Source organism: Nansenia antarctica (genome assembly GCF_963989245.1).
Source record: "Nansenia antarctica genome assembly, chromosome: 7".
In the NCBI taxonomy this organism is placed as follows: Eukaryota; Metazoa; Chordata; class Actinopteri; order Argentiniformes; family Microstomatidae; genus Nansenia; species Nansenia antarctica.
The window spans coordinates 48,012,812-48,031,701 of record NC_137677.1 but is presented as its reverse complement, the minus strand read 5'-3'; the positions used below and the strand labels follow the sequence as shown (position 1 = coordinate 48,031,701).

The window sequence follows — 18,890 nt, the reverse complement described above, 5'->3', positions numbered from 1 at the left end:
GTGCTCAAATTGTCATGTCTTCCCTCCAGGCAGGGATGGTTATTGACTGAGGTAGGGCTTCAGGCTGCGGTGATCAATCAGGGTGATCTGAAGACAAGATGTTTCCCGAGTGCTCTAACCATGGATTACACACACACACACACACACACACACACACACACACACACACACACACACACACAGGGATTACACAGGCATTTAACAAGCTCTTTCAGAGGGTCAAAGTTGACTACGGGCCCCTCAGAAGTATGGGGGACGGGTAGAAGAGAGGCTGGAGGGGGTAGAAGGGATAGTTGGGGAATGCAGGGGTACGGAGGGAGAGAGAGATACACTGGTGCTCATAAATCTCAAGGAGACATAATGAATGGCTTTACTCCATGCTGATGTCTGTGTTCTGTGTGATGTACAGTACCAGTCAATTAAATGGGAAAGTGTGTCCAAACCTTTGACTGTACTGTTTCTCCACATGCTAATTTTGTATATACTGTATTTGTTTTGCAATTTTCCTGTCAAACAATTATACTGTCTCTGAATAAAAAAGGCATGCTTCTGTGTTGAGGCGTCAAAGCCAAAAAGCTCATGCAAGTTAGTGCTTTTTCATGTTGATACTGTATATCCGTCGTGTGTCGGGACTTTAAATACTGGTTAAAAGGTTGAATCATCTTAACATAATGATACAAAAGGGGTGCTCATTTGACGTGAAATAGCGAATATAACGCGGCCGTTTGACTGCATGTATGTGTGCGCAGAGGAGACATACAGTACTATACTGTCGAATGAAGCCATTTGGTGTGCAACAGCACCACCATCTGGTCACTCTTCTAATTACACCAATTTCATCCCTGCAGCATTAATCAAAATACAGCAAAATACAGAGTGGAATATGAGTTGAATAGGGGCATCCTCTCCCTGAGAAAGAATGTTCGGAACTCAGGATCAGAATAGGAGATTCTATGCTGCCCTTCTCTCTCTACTGTTGCCTCTAACACTCCGCAACCCTTCACTCCTTCAGCAGTCAGTGTGTGAGAGAAGTAAGAGCTTCTCATGCTGACATGTGCTAACAGGCAGAAGGTAATTTGCGGTATTCTAATGATGATCTGTGGGTGATTTAAATGCCCCAGTAGTCTCATCCTGACCACTAAATAGATCTGGTTACACAACCAGCAATTTCAACAGACAGAGCTTAATGTCCTACAGTTACAGTTCAACGCTACTGAGGTACAAAGAATGTATGTGACTGATCTCCAGAGGGAGAAATACAGTTCACTGTACGAGATGTGACGGGTAAAATGATTCTAGATATTTGCCCAGGGAGTTTGGATGGGGGTCATTCCAGGACAGGTGAGTTCAGAGATGTGTGGACACAAGACAACAGCGCTCTCTTGTGGTTCCTTTTATGACACTGCAGAGATAACAGCTTTACGAGCGCATGACTGAACCAGTAGACAGTAGTTTACTCTCAGTGTGGTTCTAGCAATGAATACCTTAAGTAGGAGGCAGGCATCCGAATAGACTAATCGCCCAATTAAAAGGTAAAAAAAAAAAAAACTCCATTAAGCCGTATTGATGCGCATCCATAACCTATTGCTAACACCGATGGGATGCAGCCGTTTCAGACCAAGAAGTAATAAGTGAGGACATGCCTACGCTGAGTGACCAGAAGATGGGGATGTTGTATACATCTTCAACTGTGGAGGCTCTAAGAAGGCTTAGATTTAGAATTGACTCGTAAAATGATAGAAGCGCCATCGCTTCACATGAGCAAATGGAAAGTAACATTTTCTCTTACACAGTAACTTCTATATTCCATTTATTTTTGACCCAGCTTTGATGCAATTACGATAAACCACTTTCAGCGGACAGATGCCTTTTATCTATCCAAAGTGCAGGCACATATTTCTCTTCTTCAGATTTGGTACATAAACTTTCACTGTCAAAACCTTGCCATATTTCCCTCTTTTCATAACAGTGTTTACACTATGTCATGCTAGTGTTTATATTTGTAGTGGATTGTTATGGAAAAGCCTCACCTGTTTCAGAGCTTATGTTGTGGTTGGGTGGAGACCATTTGAAGCCAAACTTATATAGACACATGTTCCTGATTTTACCTGTGGATGAGTGACGGTATTGTGTGTGTGTGTGTGTGTGTGTGTGTGTGTGTGTGTGTGTGTGTGTGTGTGGTGTGCGTGCGTGTGTGTGTGTGTATGCGCCTGCGTGTGTGTATGTATGTATGTATGTATGTATGTATGTGTGAGTGTGAGTGTGTGTGCGTGTGTGTGTGTGTGTATGTGTGCATGCGTGCATGTGTGCGTGTGCACGAGTGCGTGTGTGTGTGTGTGTGTGTGTGTGTGTGTAGGTCTGTACAGGTTTGTTTTTCTCTGTGGCTCTTCACAGTTTTATTTTAAACACATTTCGACCTCTTCATCCAAGCAGCACATTCCTGTGGTAATTGTGTCTCTAAAAAGTAAACAACTGTCTTCAAAGTAACCGTTTGTCCCATCTATACTGGTGCTATAAATCTAACTTTTAAACACTCTTAAGATGTGTTTATGTACAGTTGTTTTTATTACACAACTATTTCAAGTATAGAAAACATTGGGGGGGAATACATGAGCCAGGTATTTGGAAAGATAGGCATTCCATTGTTTGCGTAATGAGGATGGTTGAGGTAACTATGAATGGTGAGGATATTGCATAATAGCACAAGGCTTTATTAAAATAATGCAATTCATTATGTTAGGCCCAAAGGCAGTCGCTTGAAACATTTTAATGTTTCTGCCTGGTGGACAATAAGTCTGAGTTATCTATACCATAGTCCCTGTTAACAAGCTTACAAAAGCTGCACTTCTTTTTTGGTCCATTGCCTAGTAGGCCTTAAGTGGAGAACATGTGGAAAGAATGGAATTAATGTTGGATGACTCTTGTCATACTCACCTCTACAACCTGCTTTCTACGGAACCTAGTATTCACCCCTCTCTGTCTGAGAGTGATGATATCACTGGAAATAATGTTTTGATATTGAGGTTGAGGTTGATGACTAATGAACCATGAATGATACTGACATTAGCCGTGGCCATTTCTGATGATGTCATTGCTGTAGAAATCCCCCAGGCTGAATCAGCTTAGGGGCGAGAGCTAAAGACAGATCAATGCTTTAGCACACTCCTAATAAAAGCACTTTTTGTCAGAAGGTCATGTTTGATGAGTGAGTACAGCACCTAGTATGACCCCTGATTATATGATGTAAATACAGCACATTCAAGTGGACCTTCCATGCAAGGAGGGCTTTTTGGAAAAGTACTGAGTGCCTTTTGGGCTCATGAGTTACTAAACTCACAATGGTCTCTCCCATGTTTAGCTGTGTGTTTGTTTTACACATATAGCATGTGTGTGTGTGTGTGTGTGTGTGTGTGTGTGTGTGTGTGTGTGTGTGCGCGTGTGTGTGTGTGTGTGTGTGTGTGTGTGTGTGTGTGTGTGTGCGCGCGTGTGTGTGTGTGTGTGTGTGTGTGTGTGCGTGTGTGTGTGTGGATGTGTGTGTGTGTTTTACCCATATAGTATGTGCTATTTTTACCCTGGCACAATTCATACTGTCAGATTTTGTAGTTTTAGAAAGGCTGTGTGGTCAGTTGGTATAAGCTAGAACTTCCCTACTTAGGGAAACATTCTTCCGCAGCATTTAGTTGTCACCTAATTAATGTTATAATATACTGTATTTCAACCCTGTATACAGCTCTGTAAATGTTGCTGCGATAAGATAAAAAGCAACGAATAGACAGACTCAAATGTGCTGTTTATCTAACAAGTTTTTAAAAATCCTTCAGTGGCCTACTTTTCCTTTACAGCAAACAGGCCTACTTGCAAAATGGTGAATCGTCTTACTGCCTCTCTTTCTCAAGTAATCAACAGAACGGTCCATCTGGGTGAGTGACTCTGCGTCTGTACAGAGATGGCACAGGAAACGGCCCCCCCTGCCAGAGACATTCATCCTCCCTTCAAACTCAGTCTGAAGCCAACGGTCACATTGTTCTGGGGTTTTCATGGCGTCCATTTGCCAACGCTTCCTAGCTCACCATGATTCGAGTGAACAGCCCCGTGAGACGTGATCGGACAACGGTCCAGCCATGATTATCTGAAGCAATGGCATCAAACACATATCAAAAACATATGCCGTTCCTCATTCCCTTCCATCCATTACAATAAGCTCGCCCTCCCCATTTCGCCTCCTACCAGCCTCCACTGATCCCCCTGTTATGATGTTGTCATGCATTAAACCAGGTGACACTATGTGTTGTTGGTAGTTGGTACATATTACTTTGTAAGTATGTCTTCTTAAATGTAACCTTAAGTAAACAGTGGCTGTATGTGTTCAATTATGCTCAGGGCTCTTCATAGAATAGGGTTGCGCTAGAGTCGGGTGATCATCTAGAAACCTTCAGAGTGCACTGACAAAAGCCTTTGGTACTGTATATAATAAAGGAGTTCTGGACCTTGAGAAACATGTGTCTCCTGTCTCCTCTATGCAATTTGAAATGATCCCCTTTCTGTTCAAAGGGCTCCAGAGTGCTCTCTCTCTCTCACATCTCTCCAGCACATCAGCTCGAGACTAAAGACACAGAGATGGATGCCTGGGAAAGAAGGATAAAAGTCCAGGAAATGACTCTGAACGGGAATAACCCACTCACTGGTGCCACCCCATGAAATCCACCCTTAGGAATCTTGGCATTCCTATCGGAGCTGCTACAGCAGGAGAGGGACTGAGGTGGAAATTGTTAAACTGGATTTAAATCACGTATGCAGTTTGAGCAACTTTTTTTCTTTTTTTTCTTTTTTATGATTGACAGCTTTGGAATTGACTTCTTCCCTTTTCTAGCTCAGCAACAGCAATGGAAATGAGCACGGAGCGAGGGGGAGGCAAGAGAGTCTCTAGATCATGTAAAATGTATTTTTTACTTCATTCTGAGTCTGACTCCAGGCCAAAGCATGTTTATATTGGCAGTGACAGAAGTGCTGGTGAAGTAACACCCATCTCCTCCAACCAACTCTTCTCTTCTAGAACGGTACAGTACAGCACATCTGGAGAGACCAGTTGATACTGCAGAGAGGGGACAACACAACTCAAGCCACGCATGTTTGATACCATTCCTCATTCCATTCCATGTATGACAATGATCCTCACATGTGGTGGACATATTTATGTATTTATATGTATTTACACAATACAAAGGCGAGTAGGATCATAACCATGATTGAATTAGATTCCTAGCATCATCCTACCAAACAAACAGAGTACAAAGGCGAGTAGGATCATATTGATTCAATTTATCAATTTGATTGATTCACACGTTCATGCTTTAACTAGATTAATGCTCATAAAACAGGATATGTCAGATGTTTGTCTTTTGTCCAATTATTGTATTCAATGAGTAATGTCCATGTCTCAAATCAATCATAAGGATGTTAAGATATATTTACCAGCAAACTGATGTAGAAAGTCCATCAGGAGAGAGAGAGAGAGTGAGAGAGAGAGAGAGAGAGAGTGAGAAAGAGAGAGAGAGAGAGAGTGAGAGAGAAAGAGAGAGAGAGAGAGAGAGAGAGAGAAAGAGAGAGAGAGAGATAGATAGAGAGAAAGAGAGAGAGAGAGAGTGAGAGAGAGAAAGAGAGAGAGAGAGAGAGACAGAGAGAGAGTGAGAGAGAGAGAAAGAGAGAGAGAGAGAGAGAGAGAGAGAGAGAGAGAGAGAGAGAGAGAGAGAGAGAGAGAGAGAGAGAGAGAGAGAGAGAGAGAGAGCACATTAGAAGTTCAACAGCTTTATTCTGTGAGTTCTCTCTCTTTCTTCTCTTGGTTTTTGCCCCAGATGTAATCAGGCCACCACATGTGTTCTACATAAGATGATCATATTCAGTTGCGCTGCTAATGCCTGAAATCTGCTCTATGTTGAAAAGGATAGCACAACAGACATGAAAGAGATTATCCATCTGAGAACTAAGACGATTGCTGAAAGCCATTAGATAATTCCACTGAAAAAGTTCCACAATTCTGGTGCATAATACATAAAAGAAGCTTCCCCGCTTTGTTTGTGGAGTACTTAGGGCACGGTTAATGGCCAGCATTGGAGAACCTAAAGGCATTTTGTGGTTGATAGGATATTTAAAAAGTCTGAGATGTATGAAGGTACTATGCCATTAAGAGCTTTGTAGGTAATTAAAAAGACCTTCAAATCAATTCTAAAGGGAGCCAGTGTCGTTCAGCATAACAGGAGTGATGCGCTCTCTCTTCTTGGTCTTAATTAAAAGTCCATTGGCAGAATTCTGTATGAGTTCCAATTTTTTTATAGACCAGTAAAAAGTGCTTTGCCGTGGTCTGGCTCACCTACTAGTGATAAAAGCATGAATTAGTGTCTCAGCAGCCTGTTGTGTTAAAAAAAGGCTGTGCTTTGGCAATGTTTCTTAGGTGGAAGAAAGCTGTCTGGGTCACTTTACTAATACAGGGTTTAAAACTTAAATCCAAATCTAAAATGACACCTAGACTTTTAACTTGTGATTTGGTCTGGTGAGCCAGGCTCCCGAGCTTACTGAAAAGGGTGTCTCTCTTTCATTTTGGTCCAAGGGGAGATAATGATGATGCTGTTAATGTTTATGATTATATGAGACAACCAGCTGTGTGTTGGTGTTTTTTCAGGCTTTCGTGCAAGGTTCACAGCAAGATCAATGGCCAACTTAGTAAAGATTGACAAATATTTCCAATTAGAATCATGTTGTTTTTCCGTATGTTACATTAACTTCAGCATAACACCATGTATGCTTTTCATTTTAGGACCCTTTAACTGTTTTGAACCTCTTTAGAACCTCTCTCTGTGGAACATACCTTAACTTTAGCATCATCTTTCACATCAGAACAAGAAAACAAGCAAACATATTGAAATGTAGAACTCTTTATTCCTATAGTCTCTTGTCACATATTGCTCAGTTTTTGACCCAAATGCAGATCAGTATGCAAACTCCATTTAAGTGCAGTGCAGTTCACCAGTCCCAAGTCAAATAGATCGTTTTTCCTTGACCTTTTTGTTTTTAAATTATTATTATTTTTTATAATCAGTATTTTAATTTTTCCTTGATCTTGATATCAGCTGTATGTGCACAACGATCCCAAACCAAAACGTATGCAACCAAAAACATATGAAATCAGATGTGTGTACCACCTAACTGTAATACCATGCACCTCAGTGTTGCCTCTGTATGGTCATATCCTGTAACACTGGGAGTAAAGTCTGTCAACTGTAACTGGCCCCCAGACAGCAGGTGTGACTCAGCCAGCCTGGCTTCAGTGCCCAGACGTCTCGCACATTTCTTCCCCAGTTGGGAGCACTTTCATGGCTTGTGAGGTCAGACAGTGTGCCTGTTTGAAAACAGAGGGCCGTAACGACCCACATTCACCCCAATCCTGCCACCCACCCATCCATACACCCCAATCCTGCCACCCACCCATCCATACACCCCAATCCTGCCACCCACCCATCCACCCACCCCAATCATGCCACCCACTCATCCATCCATCCACTCTGATGCCATATCTGGCTATGGTGTACGCTTTGTTTGATAAAAATGCAGCTATTCATGTTTTAGGCATTATTAGAATTTAATCAATGTTAAGGTTTATGGGATTAGGGCAAGCGAAGGGTACATGTAGGGCAGGTATTCCTGGGTTAGGGAGAGGGTAGACCAAGTTAAAGGATGGGGTAAGGGCCTAATTCATCAGCGCTAAATCAGGCCTACAGCCAGACTCAGGACCTGCTGGGCATGTTTCTCTGCCTGCCTCTGTATCAGGAGAGAACATGTACTGTACTATAGACATCAGACAACTGCCACCTGTACTGATGGGGTGGCTGGTGGAGATAGAATCGGAGGACGGGCTCATTGCAATGCATAGAATAATAAGGAATGGTATCATGTGTGTGTGTCTGTGTCTTCCCCTGCTCTGTAGCGACTCGGGCCGGTGATACTGGTTTGCTTCAAAGTGTTTTTACTCGTTTTTGTCCGTTTTGTGTAATATGTCTATGTCTATCGGCAAAATGAACATATAAGTGTTCTTGTGCTTGTGGACCGTCTCCGCTGCCGTGCGACCAATACGCAAGGGGAATATGGAACAATACAGCACATCACATACTCCAGGGAAACGCTGCTGTCTCTCCGACCACCTCAGCCACTACCAGACTTTGTGCTGAACGCCACCCAGCCAACAGACACCGGGCCACGGCCACAACGCAGGCGAGGTCGCCGGGGAGGCGTACGTGAACGCCTCCGTCGGCGAAACAACAAACCACCGCTGCCATCAATAATCCTCAGCAATGTGCGGTGACGGTCCCCGCCTAAAATGGACGAGCTACGTGTCAACATGAAGAGCTGCTTTGAATACCGAGAGGCGAATCTCTTGGTTCTGACCGAGACGTGGCTTCTTCTTCCTGGGTGATGTAAACCACTGCAAGTTAGAGACTAAGCTACCTGGCTTTGAACAATATGGGAAATGTAACACCCGTAAAAGCCTTGAAGGGTTATGTGCAATATATATACAGTATATACCAAATGATGCCATGTCCAGGTGGAAACTGCTGCCAATGTCACTCAATGTTTGCTGCTGTCCTGTTGTTTTGTTTACTTTGCCTGCTGTATGTTGTATGTATCGTCTCTGTTGCACTTGAAGCATGAAAGTACCATGCCCAAGACAAGTTTCCCCTCGGGGACATTTAAGTATAATCAATCAATCAATCAATCAATACGATGAGCCGATTTTGACCTCCACCAGCTCCCTTGACTTCAGGGGGGGGGGAGGGGTGGAGGTGTGAACACGCTGAGCCTATGGTGTTCATTGGTGTTCATTGCAACCATGGTAGCCATTGTTGTGTATCATGTTTGGACTGTTAAGTCTGAGATAAGTCTGTTCTTCATTATAACAACTCTGTAGTCTTGGAGAACAATTGAACAGAGAGTGTCTACCCCCCTAAAAAACACAATGGTGTTTCATCTTAATACTCAAAATCTGGAGGAGTTGTTCTGCCAACGCCTGCAGGAATAGAAGGCACTCCTCATCAGGAACTCAGGAGAGGTACAATCCCTCTGTAGCCCTTGGCTGAACATCTTGTTTTTGCGCCTCCTCCACCCATACGCATGAGTGTGTGTGCGTGCGTGCGGGGTGTGTGTGCGCACGCGAGTGCGTGTGTGTGTGTGTGACTGTATGTGTATAGAGTACGTGTGTTCTCTTCTCGTTTGCGCCACTAGTACTCTTCTCATTCTCTTCATGTTCGCTCCTTCTCCATTCGCTCCTCTTTGATGGTATTAAGGGCCTATTCACCATGTCCCAGACGTCGGGACTGCCTCGGTGCCCCCAGGGCCAGAGCTGTCAGCCGCAGGGGGATACGGCACTTTGATGCATGGGAGAGACTGCAAGACTGGGGCTAGGGAGAGAGCAAACATCCTCAGCCTTAATCCATCTCACCCTCTATTTGCCAAGGCTCTGCCCACGCTTCAGACTACACCAAGAAGGAAGTGACAGCCCTTGTCTCCCTCCTACAATTTGAAGGTTTTTAGTATTCTACAGTATTTCTTCTTTGAGTCTTGTGTCTATTGAGCTTTGTATTAAACAAAGTTGTAATACCTTCATGATTCTGCCATATCCAAATGTACAGTATGTCAATCATATATGAAAATATGACAAAGAGGTGCTATGTACGAGTATCGCAACCAATTCAAAAGCGGCTTCAGTAGATGTGAGAAAACTGATCCTGTTATCGAATGATGAATGAATGAATGGACTTTATTGTCATTGCTACAGTACAGGTACCAAACAACGAAATTTAGGAGGGGTGGCTCCCCTGGTGTTAGGAAAGGGGAAAAAAAACACTTTTAGAAAAAGAATAAAATCACAAGAAGGTAAGGAGCTGGTTTACATAAATAAAGGCTATGTACACAATCCACTGTACTATACTGCACAGATAGTCAACTAGGGTTGTCATATTGCACAAAAGTATTTTTTCACGTTATTTAAAGTGTCACAGTTTGCAGGCTTGAAATGTACATGTTTGTGCCTCAGCACTAGCTGCCATACAATCCGTCCAGACTGTCCTGGGCCCAGAACTTAGAACATATCATCGAGGGGAATTGAAGCAGTAAACACTTCCTGTAGAGATGATCCCCTTGCTTGTATGTTTCCTGGTCCTGAGCTGCCAGGGGAATGTTGGCAGGAGTAGATTTACACACCTAACATGGCCGCCGGTATTGTTCCACTTGTTCCTCCGGCAGGGGAAACGGTGCCAAGAAGACAAAGAAGAGGAAGACAAAGAGGAGGAAGGGAGGAGAGGATGAGAGGAGTTGAGGAGGGTAGGAGGAAGCGGCTGAAATCTGAAGCAGGGTCTCAGAGAGCCAACCATCATTGATGGCCTCCTGCCACATAAAATGGAAACAGGCATTAAGAGGGCAGCTGTGGCTCTGAATGAGCACCCTCTAGGACAGAATCAGTCACACATTGAACTGTACACCTGCTACAACAGTCCCCATGCACCTCAGAACAAAACTGCTTTTGTGTCTCCTACAAATGATGTACTGTACTGTGTGTCATGAGAAATCACAAATCTAGTATTTTAGTCTGATGATCCTCACCAAATAGTATGAGTCTGACTGAGTGGTCAACAGCTGTGACAGTATGGACAGACTAACATCATAAGATCCATAAGCACTAAACTCCTCTCACCGTGTGTGTGTGTGTGTGTGTGTGTGTGTATATGTGTGTGTGTGTGTGTGTATGTGTGTATGTGTGTGTGTGTGTGTGTGTGTGTGTGTGTGTGTGTGTGTGTGTGTGTGTGTTTGCGTGCATGCTTGTTACTGGACATTGATGGGGCGCTTGGGGTCATTCCTCCCAGTAGCTGTGCATGCAGGGAATGTTATTCTAAAGCCTGGCTGTGGAATGTCCTGTTCAAACACTGTAGTCTGTACTCCTGCACTGTGTTCCTTTTAAAAGCTGATATAAAACATCAGTCTAAAGTGACTTTCTTCACTTCAGGGTTGATGGCAACTTTTAACCTGGTTGCACAAAATTTCCTCTGCAGCATTTAACAGTTGTCAAAGTAAATGATACATCAACACGTGATACCTGGAAGCATTCACACATCCACATGTGTGAAAATGACACACACTCATACACATACTGTATATGCACGCACGCACACACACGCACACGCATGTGCACGCACACACACACATGCATGTGCGCGCACACACACACATGCACGTGCGCGCACACACACACATGCACACAAACACACACGCACACACCCAAACACACAAATGCACACACGCACACGGACGCATTCACACACACACACACACACACACACACACACACACACACACACACACACACACACACACACACACACACAACTAAACAAATTGATCAAATGCACCCTGCCAATTCCAGCTATGTCTTTCCAGGTGGTCTGTGCTTCTGACCAACTGTGTCTGAGATATTGGGTGAGAAAAGCCAGAGATAGACCAGCTGGTGTGTGTCCAGATCATTCTGTCAAAGTCCTCATTATTCAGAGCCACCTCTGAGACTAACGATTCATAATCAGGAACTGATGTTTCAAATCAAACTAACTCTAAAGCTAGGAGAGATAGAGAGAGAAAGGGGCGGGGTATAAGGAACACAGAAAAGGGATTGGGCAAGTTTCCCCTGGTTCACATTTTGTTTAAATTCTTCTCAGTTTTTAGACCAGTGGCATAGAGGGGGCAGAGAGACCAGATAGTACCCAGCATGCATTCTGGTTTATCATATTTTTACGAGGAACAGACTGAGTGAGACCAGGTTTAGAGTCCCATAAATCATCTCTCATTGTGTGTGCATGTATGTGTGTGTGTGTGTGTGTGTGTGTGTGTGTGTGTGTGTGTGTGTGTGTGTGTGTGTGTGTGTGTGCGTGCTAACTGAGCGCACATGTGTTTGATACTTGCTTTTCATTATTTCCCATTTGGACATCAGGAGTAACAGTAAATTACATACAGAAAAGCCCTGAATACATGAACAGATGAAAGGAATCACTGGGAAGGAGAAAACATCTCATTCTTGTTATTTTAACAGTAACATCCTGTAGATGGTCATAATATGAAGAGGATGGCCAAAACTCCCCCTAAAAGAAATGTGCTTCATCTGATTCGAGTCAAGAAGCTGGTGCCACGTGGATATGATTTACAATAGATCATTTTGACATGGGTTATTCTTTGATTGTGATTGTTTATGGAATGATCATGGCTTGCTGGTTACCTATCTTTTTCACTGCTGTGCTACAGGAGCTCCTGAAATGGGCACAGAGGACTGAGCTGTTCTTTTTTTGTGTAGTAAAACAACTCAAAACTCGTCCAAATGACATGAACTGAGTGATCACTCTGGCGGTCTTGACAGCTATTTCACTAGAATTACACATAAGAGACTTTAACCTTTCACCTTGGCCTCCAACCTCCACACGTCACCAGGTGAAAGCCTCAGTCACTCCAGTGGACTATGGTGTGTGTGTGTGTGTGTGTGTATGTGTGTGTGTGTGATCCTCCACGTGTGTGCATGGGTGCGTGCGTGCGTGTGTGCGTGCGTGCGTGCGTGTGTATGCCTTCTGGTCTAGTAGATCATTACAAGAAGATAAACTACCTGCCATTGTTTGACCTCCTGTCCTTTGAAAGTCAAAGCTTCTAGTCCTCTCAAATGTTTCACTTTAGGAGAAAGGAGGTGTGTTTGTGTGTGTGCATGTATTTCCTGTACATGCGTTTGTGTGCTCACATACTGTAACGGTGTGTGTTCCCTTCCATTTGCTCACCGAAGCTGTCAATATGCACCCAGCTTAACCTAACTGTGAACACATTTTCTGAATTTTGTTCTTGGAATTTCTCTCACATACTGTATTTCAGTTAAATGCTCCCTTGCCAGTGACCTGTGACTGCTGAGCTTGGGGGTGTTTTCTCTCCCTGCGTTCCTGGTTTAATTTTTTACCATGACCGGACAGCACAGTATCCCTCACCGACAGAGGCCGTGTCTGTTTGTCCTGATTAACCCCCGAGGAGCCATACACAGTACAGAGCTTTGGTTCTGCTAAAACTGTACTCTCTTAGGGTTCACTTGTTTTTCACGAGGAGCAATGATGAATATGGGGCGGCTGTGGCTCAGGCGGTAGAGCCGGCGTCTAATGATCGCAAGGTCTGCAGTTCGGCGGTTCGATCCCCGGCTGGCCATGTGTCGAGGTGTCCTTGGGCAAGACATTGAACCCCAAATTGCTCCCAATGAGCGAGCCGGCTCCTTGCATGGTAGCTTGCCGCCATTGGTGTGTGAATGTGTGTGTGAATGGGTGAATGAGAGGCCATTGTAAAGCGCTTTGGAATAAGATGCTACATAAGTGCAGTCCATTTACCAATGAGTGTGATTCAAGAGATGGGTAGAATACATTGGACCTACAGTATTTACAAGCTCAATACCATGGAAACGAGACTGTGGCTGTGTGCCTTACTGAGCTTTAAATGCTTCTGACAATAGTTTAATGTAAATTAATTCTGTAGCCTTAAGGTGAGAGAGTGTGACTTGTATGAAATAATAATATAGATGTCGATCTATTGTATATCTAGGCAATTAGACTACTATAGATCGATATGTAGGTTTACAGCCTAATTTACCCAGGCTATCCATCTGTCTTCAGGAGATATTCATTGTTAACATTTGTGATCGGCTAATTGATGATAATACAAATGTGTTTTTATATTTCATACAGAAACAACAGTATAATAAATACATAACCATAATACAATACAAGTTGAACACCTCTATCCAGAAGAGTAGTTTACACAGACGTATACTGTAAATATATAGATATAGATATAGATATATAGATAGATATAGATAAATAGATAAAAGACATAACAAAAAAAACAATTATTCTCAAAGATTACAATCAAAGACAGAGCATCCGGTTTGTTGTGAAAGAAAGTAATACTACAGAATGTTATGTTCTTTCATTGAGGGAAAATCCATGGTCCCAAAAAGAATGCCCTTTATCACTCTATATAATAATATAATATATATTAATATATAACAATAATAATATATAATATACACTACTCCTCTCCTCGATCTCACTCTTTTGTGAGGAACATGTTGAGAATCACAGTGTGGAAGTGAGCACTGGCGTTGAGGAGGCTGGAGAACTCCAAGAAAGCGCTCTGGAAGATCTCAAAGTCTTCTTGATGGTTATCTGTGACAAGATCGTTGACAGTTAGAAATCTGCATATGTCTACTTATTTTAACAGTTTTTCTATTAATGTGTTCCCAAATAATATGCCCTTAACTTTAAGATTATTTTAGTGCTACAAAGCTTGAAAGAATCTGGACCCTGATCTGATACGATAGTCTAAGTGCCTATAACAACTCACCAGCCACCATAATCTCGTACATCTCCAAGGCAACGTCTGAGAACATGTTTTCCACGGCCTGGATGAAGGACCACTTGTCAGCAGAGGAGGAGAACACCTCACACACCTGCTGCACCATCTTGACGGACCAGTTCATGGAGTACCCGTCCTTCTCACACACCTGAGAGGGGGAACCAGAAATGTCAGTAGCTCAGGCCGGTTCAGGCAGTACCTTCCGTTAAGTGGGCACAAAATGGGGGAAATGTGTCTCTTAGGTTAAAAGATACCGGAACCCTAGAGCAGATAATAAAGTTATTTAGCAGCAGTGACTGACCAGTACGAGGTACACAATGAGTCGTGAGATCTCAAACAGGCGTCCATTGAGGGCCTTGCTGGCCAGCACGCTGCAGCACACGCTGTTCCCACACAGGAACAACAGACGAGCCACATTCTCCATGTGCCATGCCTGGGGGAGGACTGGAGGCCAACAGAACCAGCACAAAACAAAACAACTGTCATTCATACACACAGCATTCACACTTTACATTAACATTTTTGACATTTAGCAGACGCCTTTATCCAAAGCGACTTACAAGCGAAGTACATTTATCGCATGCCCGGTACACACATAAAGATAATCTGGGCGATTTTGGCCCGATTTCCCCCCTTCCGACCAAGGACAGCAAACGCCCGATTATCGGATGGCTCTAAAGATTATCCTACAAGATTATTCTGTGGTGTGAGGTGTGTTAAGAGTCAATTTCTCCCGACAATCTGCTCGGAAAATGGTCGGGGCCGACGATCGTAAATATTAAACGTGTTCAATATTTACGGTCAAAAGTCTTATTGTCTGTGGTCAAAACTGACAACTCCCAAGTCCGATTGTGACGTGGAATGGAATGTAGCCACTCAAGAAGCGAGCTGACTGACCCGTCTTCTTCTTTTCGTTCTTCTGCACTTTATTTTCCCTGTAGCACATGGCTGCCTCTACAGGTCAGTCAGGGTACTACTACCCTGTTCACGCGAGACTCCAGACTGTTGGAGGACAGATCTTTATGCATGTGGTTGTATATTGGAGCACACCACACACAATACGATCAAGACTGTTCAATCCATGATTTTTTATCTTCATGTGATAATCAGAAAATCCTTATATGTGTACCAGGCTTAAGGTAAGTGAATCATCTATACATCAGTCATCATCGCACCATTTGCTTAGTGAAATCTATAATCCTATGGTAATGGTACATACTGTACGTGTGGACTGACCAGACATACAGTATATACAGTATACAGACAAAAGAGTGTAAAAGGTTTGTCTACCATTCCTGGGTGTGTAAAATATAATCATTCAAAGTTGCCAAGTCCTCTGGGCTATTGCAGTTACCTATGAGCTCCTCCAGGATGGCCATTATGGTGTCGCTGGTCCAATCTTTGGCTTCCAGGTCGCTGTGTAGCAGGATGAGAGCCTTGGCCAGGTCGGACTGGGCCACCCCAGCACGCAGCTGCTCCTGCCAGCCTAGCGAACCTGGAAAGAACATTCCCTTACACTACACATACACTTTGCCTTGCAACTCTGGCCAACCAAAAAACAAGCATTTCATTTGTTATTATTAACATTAGAATTTCACCATGTAATTACTAACAAGTGATTTATATACTGTACAAAAGTGCAACCAGTTTTTTTAAGGTAGAAACCGAGAAGGCCCATATTGTCCCTCTCACCGTCTGGTAGCAGTGGTCCGTAGAGGATGAACAGCAGCCGGGCTTGGCTGACAATGGGCCAGGGTTTCAGGATGCGGGTCAGCCAGAACAGAGTGTCCTTGCTGTTCTTCCAGGGGTCCAACAGAACCTGTCTGCAGAACAGACGGATCTGTTGCTCCAACAGCTGACATGAACCTGAGGGAGAAAAAAGACATACGGATCACTCACGTCTCTCACACTCTTTCAATTAGCCTTTTTGTTTGTTTCTCTCTCTCTCTCTCTCTCTCTCTCTCTCTCTCTCTCTCTCTCTCTCTCTCTCTCTCTCTCTCTCTCTCTCTCTCTCTCTTATAGGGACAGACACTCACCTGGCTTTCCTGTGACCACTGACATGATTTTCTGGGGTAGATTTGTGAAGTCGCACAGGAAGTTGAAAACTCTGTGACACTCCAGCTCATGCCAGCCGGCTATCAATGTCTGTCAGTCAAACATTAACCATCTCAATACAGGATTCAGCCTTTGATATTAAATTGTCTGATGTTCTTTGTAACTAGGCTCTCACCTGTAGAAATGCTCCATAGCTGGAGAGGCCTAGGCATTGCACTGATGTAATGCACTCTTCCATCATGAAGCAAGGAACCTGAGTGGGAGGTAACAACTGTGTTAGTCTAAGTAAGGTTAACTAGACAATAACAATCTATTCAATGTTGTCAACTGTTTGGTTTGTTTAGAAATGTGAGAATGTTTGTAGAGCACACACAGCTAAACATTGCCTCATCTGTCCTCCCTCACCTCTCTGTCTTACCTGTGAAAACTTGCTATATATGAACGTTAGCCTATCCTTTGTTGGCAACAAGAGGGTACATCTCTTGAACAATAAACCTGAAACAATGAGCAAAAACAACAAGAATGTAACATAGTGACTATATTTGCCAACCAGGACCACTTGCTTTCCTCATCGGACCCCCTATGAAAGGAGATAGAAATAATACTTTGGTCTATCTACCTGATAAAGAATTACAGCAGAAATAATGTGGCTCTGAATATTAGTTTATTATAAACATGTGTGTTCTTGGCCAACCAACTAAGTAAAATAAAGGAAAATTAATCAAATAAAGCTGTTGAGGAGCCTCTCACCCAGCGATGTGTAGTGTTCTAGTGAGGACACCTCGGTGGAGTGATGACACCCCTGTACGATGTTCCTCTTCCTCCAGGTCTGAGTGGAGACATAGCCCATGATGTGGCGACTGATGGCCTTGGACACCATGCTCAACACACTGATCTGCAACACTTTACCACAACAAACAATGAGGCAGGGAGAAACATCTCATTAATTCAGATGCACGTCATTGGAGCTATACATATGTAAGACCATCATGCAATTGAGTACCCTGCCCCTGGTAACGGCTTCAATCAGAATAGTTAAGCCTCATAGATATGTCTCATCTAAATAATCATTATTCACCCATCCTGAAAAATGTCCAAAGCAAACAGAACCCACCAGAGAGTCTGTCCAGGATCATCTCAAAGACCTCGGGGGCCAGCCGCTCAAAGAAACAGTCACTGGCCCGAACCTGACGACTCTGACTGCGGGTGGTCATGGTCCTGACGGGATACGGCCGGCGTCTGCGGTGATACTTGTGGGTCACCGTGAGTTTCCTTGTCACTTTCGCCATAATAACTGGAATACTGTCAAGCCTTTATTGTCCCGCAAATAATCTAGAAGCGAAAGGAAATAGCTAGTTAGTTAAACTTGGTGGTTAGCCACAAACTGAAAAGTTGCTGGCTAGGATAGCTGCATGAACTTACCTAGCTGAGGAGAATGGCACTTGTCAATAAACCTTTGAAATTGTTGCCTTACTGAGTTTTAAATGCTCCTTCACATGCTGTTATGTGTTCTGGTAAATATTGACACCACTGACATGAGACAATATAATAATAAACTATAATATATCTAAACTAAAGTCACCGACAGTTTTACCTCAGCCGGCGAGCTGCTATTGCGCTTGTGTGCTGTTCCTGCTCCCTCGCGAGGACACTCGCTGAACAACAAGGGGTGCGTTCGTAAATACGCTGTGGAAATCTGATCAGCACTCATGGAATGCCTGTTGTCCAATCAAATTAATTGGTCCGTTTATGACGTTGAACCCAATGTGCGTTCCGGCGCTCTCAGAGCAAATTTACGAACGCACCCAAGGAGCGCTACCGCGAAATACGATCAGCTCGCGCCGTCATCTCGAATGAATGAATGGTCTTTATTCATAGCTTTCAGTCACGTGGTTTCTTCCCTAGCAACCACCAACCTGACGGGCAAAAAGTATCATAGCAACATCGCTCAACATGGCTGCCTACTATTTAGACCACCTCACCCATGAAGAACTTTCAAGATACACGACGGTGATAGGAGTGGAGGATTGACACCATTCAAATAGTGTTGGATTCCCTGTCTTCTACTCTATCCGGACACGTTGGAATTATTATCATAACACCCGGAGAATCAAAGTTATTGACCTGCAAAGGGTGCCTCCTTGACCGGCTTTTCCCGTGAATAACACCGGTTATGGAGGTGGTACACACATAATACTATTATTGCTAAATTCACCATCAGTATACGGTCATTTTGAGCCCTTAACCACCGCGCTGACACCCCGAGAAGATATACTTTTAATACGAAACTCGATCAACCGGGCGTTCACCGGCTGCTGGACGAAACTCCCAACTCCCGCTGTCAGCGAGGGAGGGAATATTTATATCCGGGAATT

General features: G+C 43.6%; 1 protein-coding gene across 1 annotated transcript; it reads right to left on the bottom strand.

Annotated features, from left to right (window-relative positions):
- Positions 1–14,151: 14,151 nt before the first annotated feature.
- On the bottom strand, positions 14,152–17,804 carry LOC308162694 (F-box only protein 47-like; the record flags this gene model as incomplete). The annotated part of the gene is made up of 10 exons (XM_080536836.1): positions 14,152–14,270; positions 14,449–14,608; positions 14,762–14,904; positions 15,815–15,955; positions 16,153–16,326; positions 16,497–16,605; positions 16,691–16,768; positions 16,934–17,010; positions 17,266–17,418; positions 17,630–17,804. 10 exons carry the CDS (start codon positions 17,802–17,804, stop codon positions 14,152–14,154), a joined length of 1,329 nt encoding a protein of 442 aa, XP_080392962.1.
- Between the last annotated feature and the right edge of the window lie 1,086 nt (positions 17,805–18,890).